Here is a 9,132-nt window from a genome sequence, read left to right on the forward strand (position 1 = left end):
GTGAATGTGAGTGTAATTTGCAAAAGAGAAAGGTCTGTCTTCTTAAAGGGCGTGCAAATTTTAGCTTTAAAAATGGAAAAAAATATAAACATGTTGAAAAATTAAGCATTGTAGAATACTCTTTGTTATGATTATGTCCTTAGTCCCACTTGGTGAGAGAGAGAGAGAAAAGGTGGCAAAGTGATTTCCTCCTTTTTTTACTTTTGAACGTGGACCAATCTGAGAATTATTTCATTATATAATTAAGGGTAAATTACGTGTATAGTACCTAAACCATCAGTTTTGATATGTTTTAGTACCTAAACTTTCAATTTTTTCAAAAGCATACCTAAAGTTCAGTTTTGATTTCATTTTAGTACCCAAAAACTTTAGTTTTTGTTTCATTTTAGTACTCCTTCAAAATTTAACGTTAAGTTTTGAAAATACTGAAAGTTTAGGTACTAAAACGGACCAAAACTGATAGTTTAAGTACTAAACGCGTTAAGTTTTTAACAGTGGAGTACTAAAATGAGATGATAACTAAATGTTAGGCATGATTTTGAAAAATTGAAAGTTTATGTACTAAAAACGGACCATAACTAATAATTTAGGTACTAAATGCGTAGTTTATCCTATAATTAATAAGCATATGTAATATTGATTAAATAATAATATGTTTTCTTAATTGTTGCTCATGTGAGTTAGTGGTGTAAGTCGGTAAGACGATCAAGTTGGTTGAGATAGATAACGAGTCAATGGATCGGTCACAATTTATCTCTTTTGGTGTGGATGAAAATTGTTTTATCAATCGATTAACGAAGGTTACGAGAGGAATGGATCGACTCTTTCATAAGAGTGAGAAAATTTAAAATCTTTTGAGAAAATTCTTTCAATGATCTTCTTATGTTTATATATATCTTCCATCCCTAACCTATATTGTACAATGATGGTTGTGAATTACATGATAAAAGTTTGAAATTTGACGATTCATATTTACTTTTCTATTCTTATTTTATATCGGGTGACGAACCAATAATCTGTTGACACGTGGTTAGGATACCATGGATTGGATTTTGCATGTCAGGGTTGAGTTGTCTGTCTTTTGGCCGTGGATTGCGGTTCTAAAGGAAAGGTGGTTGGGAATTGCAGTTTGGTAGAGGAGAAAAGGGAAGGTCTAAATCAAGTCTTGTATGCAAACGACGACGTTTGCGTAAGATATCAGATAACAAATTATGCATAGCCCACATTTGAAAAGATGTGACAGATATACGTGGAATTGGAAAGAATTTGTATGTAAATTTGTAGTTATCTTTTTAATCATTAAAAAATTATTTTTTCTGTTTTTATTACATGTTTTTTTCTGGATTTTATATGTCTTTTGTTGTTTGATTATTTTTATATATCTTTTTTGTAGTTAAATTTGACATCGTCACGACTGATTAGGTTGATACTTATTTGTTATTATGTTAAGTTTTCTAATTTTAGATCATTAGATTGGATTTGTATACGGTATTTACTTTCGTTGATAGTTTTATGTAATCGCTTGATTTTAATTTGTGATTTGTCGATAATCTTTTAATAGTTTGATCTCATTTTATAGTTCGTTTGTTGATGCAGTCAGATTTATTCGTATTTGTCTTATGTCGATTTTTTTTATTAAGCTTTTAACATTTTATTGTATGGTTATTGTGTGATCTTTAAGGACTAGTTTGTTGTGTAAATTCTTATTGAAAAAAATCTAAACATGTCTTTAGTTTATGGTTATGGCTATAAATGTTGGTAAAAATTACTATAAAATCAAACCGTTAGCATTAATTGTATAATATTAAAAATTAAATGTAAAATAAATAACCATATCGTGATATGAACCACTGTTTAGAAATAATTTTGTCTCAATATGTGTAATCGTTTCTATAGGTGTTCGTTCCTCGAGATTAGCATGATATCTATGATAATTGTACACCTAAAAATCGGAGTGGATAGTGGAGCTATTCAAAGGTGGATCCAAGCCTAGGCCTTCCTCGGCCATTCCCTTTGCCCAAAAAAAGCGAAATTACTTATTGAGTCATTCATAAAGTATTTACTTTTTATTTTGGGCATATAACTATTATTTTAAATCACACTCAATTTAAGTGTTGATTCTATTTTGGTCACTCATGTTTAAAAATTTAGCAATGATATTAACATATCATCATAAGATAATATCATATTATGATTAAAAAATAATTTTTAAAAAATGTCATGTTTTAAATTTTTTAATTGTGAGTGATCAAAATAGAACCAAAATGTAAGAGTAACTATGATTTTAAAAATATAATAGTTGAGTGACCAAAACATAAATTAAGTATATTTCGACTATTTACATCATAGTTGGTTGTATTTTAATCACTTAACTGTTAAATTAATAAATTTAATGGCAAATAATCGTAGATATTCTTACAATATTATAGTTGACAAGTAAGTCAAAACACAAGAGAACAAACATAAAACGACAAAAGCAAGCGAGGAACCAACGACTGAATGAATAAAAGGGGAAGAAGGAGAAGTGGGGTTACAATTACAATTTACAAAGGAAGAGAAACCTCTCTCTTTAAAGTGCTACAAATGCATGCATAAAGTGAAAAACAAAAGTCAATCACCATAATTATCAAGGGTGTTTTCGACTATTAGTTTCGATTCAATCCACTTTTTAATAAAAATAAATTAAATATTTTTTAGAAATATAAATCAAATTATCTGAGTAATTAAAGAAATTATCGTTATTCTTAAAGATCTCAAGTTATAGTATCAACAACTGCAACAGGGGTGGTTGATCGTTCATCGTCAAATAGTTGAGAGTATTTAGAACGCGTATTATTTTATAATCATCTTGGTTTATCAAAAATAAAATAAAATATTTTTGAAAACACTATACTATCTTTGGAAGATATATTCTTCAATTTTTAACATAACATTTGACAAAGTTTTTTTTTACTAAGCTAAGATGATTATAAAGTAGTATTTGTTCTAAATAATATTGACTATTTGATAATAAACGCCTGATTATCCTATTGCAGTCGCTGGTGCTCGAACCGTGACATCTAAGAATATTAACAATTCTTTTAACAAAAATTGGTTTGCATTAACAAAAATTGGTTTTTAAGAGTTCGAGAGTCGACTACACGTAGGGAATGATAAGTACCCTCGATGCGCCCAAAATTGGTACCTAATTGCTTATACTTTGTCGTAATCGTAGAATTTATAAATTCGAATCAAAATTAAAATATGGTTCTTTTTTTAAATGACCAAGTTCACTTTTCGTTTGAATATCGTCGAATTACACTTCTCCTATAGAGTGAGTGGTACTTTTCATGCCCATTATATGACAAACGATCTTGAAAATATACGAGTAAGATAAAAAAATAATATTGCTTTATATTTCAATAAATAACAAATATATAAAAATATGTACTAATATTTTATACAAATATCTTCCAACCGAAATGAATAAACGAATAAATATATAAACAAAACATATATCGCCTATAATATTATTTAAGCGTATGTTATATGGATATATACTCACATCATTATTTATATTATTTTATAATATATTATATGCACAGATAATTATTTGAGGTATTGCCTAATATGTATATGTATATTATAGGCGATATATGTTTTGTTTATATATTTATTATTTATTTATTTATTCATTTTAGTTGGAAGATATTTGTATAAAATATTAGTACATATTTTTATATATGTTAAATATTATTTTTAGATATCTGTACGTATGTTATTTATTGAAATATAAAGTAATATTTTTTTATCTTACTCGTATATTTTTAAGTACGTTTGTCATAGAATGGGCGTGAAAAACACAATTCTATAGGAGAAATACAAATCGACGACATTCAAACGAAAAGTGAACTTGATCATTTTAAAAAAAAGAATCATATTTTAATTTTCATTCGAATTTACAAATTCCACAGTTACGACAGCGTATAAGCGATTGGATACCAATTTTAGGCGCTATGAGGGTGCTTACCCTTCCCCACTCGTAGTCGACTCCCAAATTGTTAAAAATGAATTTTTGGTAACGCATATCAATTTTTGTCTTTAAAATGATTTTTTTTTAAAATTATTTTTAAAAGACGTTTTTAGGTATTCGACTTACATAACTTAAAGGTCGATGACAACTCCAATTCAATTAAAATTTCAAATTTGTCGAAAATCATAAATTTTCAAAATTAAATCATAATTATTTTTAATTCGATTATTTTTATTTTAAAAAATAATTATAATAATTATAATTCTTCATCTAAATCAAAAGATGTATGAATTTACTAATAAATTGTTTCGATGATGTACGTAAAACTGTCGTGCAAAAAACAATAGAGGCTGACAGTATAAATGATAGTTGCTCATCTTCAAAGTTAAATATGGGACTTGCATTAGTGTCAATGAAAATGAGATGGATGAAAACGAGGGAAGAAATTTAAATAGCGGTATGTTATCAGTGTCTACAATATAAAAGTAGCGGTGTCGTATGCTATTGTTATTGTATGACCGTGATACCCACAATCATCATAATAACGTTTGTTATGTCCACAATCGCGATAAACATAACGTATAACTGAAAACGTGACTGTAATCGCAATTTAAATCCTTGACAGTGAGTGCTCCTCCTAGTGTGGTGGCTACTGAAGTTGTGAGGAAAAATCTATTTGAAAAAGATGTGTGTCACCATATACTTCATAGCAGTGTTAATAAATTCGTGGAACAAGTACGAGATTATAATTCATTAATTTCACTGTTTACGGTCCGATACTAACATATAGATTGTAGTATTAGAATTTACATACTTCTTTCTCCTCTCTTGTTATTGTGATTTTTGATACGTTGATTTAGAGTTTAGGGTTTAAGTAATACTATTTTAGAGCTTAGGGAATGAAGATGGAGTGGGGCCTTCTAGGAATTGTGTTAAATAAGAAACATTTAATTAAATAATTATTTTAGTTCTTTTTTGAAAAAGTTTGATCTTAGCAATTTATTTTGGGGTAAAATATTATTTGATTGAATGAAAACCTTTAATTAACTAATGTTCAACATTTATTACAAATGTGACAAATCATATATATTTAAAATACTGACATGACACGTTCTATAAAAAAGAGATATTGAATATTCGAAATATCGATTTCGTAATTAGATATCTTACATAATGTTTAACTCGTGTTCTATCGTATTATACTTGAGAAAAAAAAGGTAAAATACACATTTAGTATCTAAATTATCACTTTTATTGCATTTTAGTACATAAAAATTCAATTTTTTCAAAACCACACTTAAAGTTTATTTTTTGTTTCATTTTAGTATATTGCCGTTAAAAATTTAGGTACTAAAATGAAACAAAAAGTTAACAGCGGGATACTAAAATGAAACAAAAAGTTAACGAAGGGTACTAAAATAAAACAAAAAGTAAACGTTAGGTATGATTTTGAAAAAATAAAAATTTAAGTACTAAAACGGAACAAAAGTGATAGTTTAGATACTAAACATGTAGATTACCCTGTGAAAAAACATCAAATATGAAAGAGTATTATGCATTCCTTACAATCCATACAATATATTTTCTACCACTCACCACTTTTATTGATATTAGGGATAAAGTAACTTTTAGTCCCTACACTTGGCAATTCTTTCTAACTTAGTCCCTAAACCTTTTTTGGTCTGTGACATGATCTCAGAATGGCACATTATCAGAAGGACAAATTAGAAAAGTTGTCGAGTTCTGGGACTACCGTGGATAAAAACATTTAGGGACTAAGTTGGGAAAATCTATCAAGTTTAGGGACTAAAAGTTTGTATTTTCTCTCTATGGGGTGGTTTCCTTTTTTCATACTTGTAATCCTAGTGGAGATATGTCCAAGGGTTTGCCGTCCATTTCAATACAACCCTCATTCACTTCTATGGTTTCCCTTTTGTACACATATTTACTTGATGCCCAAAGAAATGCCCCTAAATTAAGGGTTGATATGACCAAAAGGAACACATAATAATAATCCAAGTGAGAGTCATTCAAATTGTCACCAATCCAGCTCTTATGGTCACCCCTGCCTGTGATTTTATCCACCATTGTCACCAAAAAGCTGTTCAAGAAGTTCCCGACTCCGATCCCGCTAGTGAAAAATGTCGTCCCCAAGCTTTGCATGTCTTCCGGTGACTGATCGTAGAAGAATTCAAGCAATCCGATCGCATTGAACACATCGGCTATCCCGAGCAAAACGTACTGTGGCATCAACCAGAATATGCTCATGGGGACGATTTGTTTTGGCCCCGTGATTTGGTGCACTCTTATGACGTGCTTTCTCCGGACTTCCACAACGCACGCGATGGCGATCGCGACGACCTGGATGACGAATCCGATGCCGAGCCTTTGAAGCAACGTGATTCCCCTCGGATTCCCCGTTCTCCGGCGCATGAACGGAACGAAATAGCCGTCGTACATCGGCACGGAGATCAGCATGGAGAGCGTCACGAAGCTACCTAACGAAGCCGAAGGGATTCGGAAGCTCGAACCTAGGCTCCTATCCATTATGGTTCCTTGTTTCACAAAGAATGTGTTGATTTGAGCCCAAATGGTGCTTGGAACTAGGGTGACTAGCCATATTAAAAGCATCCCGAGAACAAGCTTTGCCCCTTCCACTTGAGTCACTGTGCAAGGTGGTTTACCTGAGCTGCCATCTTTCACTGCAGCTTTGTCTAAGAATCTGTGTAAAACAAAAACATGATTAGTTGATAAGATGTGATACTAATCCTCTCCATGATTCCACCAATCATGTTCCACAAATCATTTCTCCTGATTTGTTGATTTACTCCATAGTGGAGGGGACCATCGATATTGACTTTTTTGTCGTCTGGTTGCAACAGAAAGGTGTATCCGAGGGGACGGCGACTTTCGTCGTAGACCCCACCATTTCCTTCGGCACAGGAGATATCCTGGTTATGCGCATGCATTTTGAGGTTCCCTATTGGCACCAGAAAGGATTCAAGGCACTGTGCATAGCATTTGTATGGTCTAAAATGGACCAGAGCTCTTATTAAATTCCATCCCATAATGATTGCAATTCCCTTTTTTTTCATGCTTTTTGTTCATATTATCTTAAAAGAGTAGGATAATTGGTGAGGGGGAAAGAAAAATCACCTGAAAATTGGAGTGTAATGGACCTGCCGTTTCCCACTGTCGATATAGTGTCGTCGTTCGTGTTCATTAAGCTGAGCTGGGCTTTCCGGGAGCTGAAGTTTCCTGTTTCTGAATGCAGTAACCGAGACTCGGATCAAGTCCCCCGCAGGGCTCTTGGTCTTCCTCACTTTGTGTCGATAAATAGGGGTCCCGAGATAAAACACAACAAGGGAGACCAAGAGACCGATCGTCGGGATCCCGTAACCGAGCCCCCAACCCAAATTCTCTTGAATGTAAACTAGTCCGAGAGTGGCGATTAAGGCACCGAGGAAAGAGCTGAACATCCACCAGTTGAAGAAGGAGACCTTGAGCTCCTTTTCATGAGGGTTGAAATCATCAAACTGGTCAGCCCCAAAGGTTGATATGTTAGTCTTTGTTCCCCCTGCTCCTAGTGCTATTGTGTAGAGAGATACATAGAAGAAAGATATTTGCAGAGTTGATGCCTTGTTGCACACTCCATTGCTGCATGTCGGCTTCAATGATTTCAGTGAAACTGCTGTTGTGAGCATTATCATTCCCTATTGACACATCAAATCACGATAACGTTAGACGACTCGTGTTTCGACTCTTCGTTTTTATCGAAGCATTCGTATCGAATTGACTCGAACAGTTGGATGGATTTTGTCCCAATTATAAGTGCACAAACAAGACATGATGGCAACTTGTTTTAGTGGGATGTAATGAAAAAATGATGTGGACCTCCTTTTGTAGAAGTGAACATAAACCTCACCGCATGGAATTAGGTAAACAAAGTATGTTCCTCGAGCTCAAGTGTGAATGTCGGATACGAGTACGTATCTACCACGTATACCGACCGAAAGCTACGAGAAATCGAGACTAGTTTTAGGTGAGTTACCATGACATAGATGAGAGATGAAATGGTGAATGTCCAGAACCGACCGAGGAAAGCGTCTGCAACGTATGCTCCGAGAATCGGCGTGATCCAGACCGAACCCGACCAGCTATTCACGTTTCTTACAGATGAAACTGTGTCTTCATGGAGTTGGGTCGTCAAGTAATTCACCAAGTTCGAAGCTATCCCATAGAAAGCCATCCTTTCAAATGCTTCATATCCTGTTAACATCCATGAATCAATACAAGAAACTTTCCAAAATCATCCAACATTAGTCCAATCCCCATTTCCATTTTCGATATTCGGAACCTTTCTTGCTGCACAAGAAAACGAGCAAAAAGGGAAAGGGGGAGCAAACAGGTCGAAGCAAATGAAACCCGTTTTAAGTAACAACGATAACATGACGTTTCGACCGTTATCTTATACTTTCACCACCGGAACTTCCCCGGAGTTCGAGTATATATAGTCAGACTCATCGGACCGTGATTCGGATCCGAATTTAGTTCTAAATAGAAAACCAATGAGACCCAAAGGTTAAAACAACAAGAAACAGCCGAGAGAGTTCATATATATATATATATATATACATATATATGTATGTATATGTATATCTTACCAACAAGGAAAGCACAAGCTTTCCATTTTCCAGTTTTGGAAGCAATAACAGGGCGGCCATGGAGATCGGCAGATCCATCTCGTGTTAAATCTTTGATTTCCATTGTTAGATGAAGACAAAGGTTTACCAAAGCATGCTCTTTATATAGCCGCCTTGATTTGATTTATGATGCAAAATATGAGGTTTTGTTGCTATTTTGCACCTTTCATTTCCTTTTTTTTTACCGACAGGTTGGTTTAAGGGGCAAACAGTTTAATATCGTTTAGGTTTGAGTCTTGTGTATGCAGAAAATCCCTATTACGAGACTCACTCGCCAAAACCAGGTGTGCGACCCAAGTCGATCCAAATTAGTCAAGACGAAGCCTTCGAACTGGAATACAACAAAATGAAAATTTCAATTTTTTAAAAATAATTTCTTCTTCAAATTTAATTATAAAAATATATTAATAGAATAAT

At 33.2% G+C, this 9,132-nt stretch overlaps 1 protein-coding gene across 1 annotated transcript; it reads right to left on the bottom strand.

Annotated features, from left to right (window-relative positions):
- Window positions 1–5,840: 5,840 nt before the first annotated feature.
- Window positions 5,841–8,779, bottom strand: LOC120205100 (protein NRT1/ PTR FAMILY 5.1-like). Its single transcript, XM_039205036.1, has 4 exons — window positions 8,677–8,779; window positions 8,064–8,281; window positions 7,169–7,725; window positions 5,841–6,734 (listed from the first exon to the last, which is right to left on the bottom strand). The coding sequence occupies exons 1-4, from the start codon at window positions 8,777–8,779 to the stop codon at window positions 5,861–5,863; spliced, it is 1,752 nt and encodes a 583-aa protein (XP_039060967.1). The 3' UTR covers window positions 5,841–5,860.
- Between the last annotated feature and the right edge of the window lie 353 nt (window positions 8,780–9,132).

Source organism: Hibiscus syriacus, unplaced genomic scaffold (genome assembly GCF_006381635.1).
Source record: "Hibiscus syriacus cultivar Baekdansim isolate YM2019G1 unplaced genomic scaffold, ASM638163v2 tig00012104_pilon, whole genome shotgun sequence".
NCBI lineage: Eukaryota > Viridiplantae > Streptophyta > Magnoliopsida > Malvales > Malvaceae > Hibiscus > Hibiscus syriacus.

What these genes read in the sequence shown, in the direction of transcription:
- LOC120205100 (XM_039205036.1), bottom strand. Translation starts at nt 8,779, where the DNA reads ATGGAAATCAAAGATTTAACACGAGATGGATCTGCCGATCTCCATGGC. An exon ending in AGCTTGTGCTTTCCTTGTTG is followed by an intron (nt 8,282 to 8,676) that starts GTAAGATATACA and finishes GGATGTTAACAG; the next exon opens with GATATGAAGCATTTGAAAGG. An exon ending in CATCTCTCATCTATGTCATG is followed by an intron (nt 7,726 to 8,063) that starts GTAACTCACCTA and finishes ATGTGTCAATAG; the next exon opens with GGAATGATAATGCTCACAAC.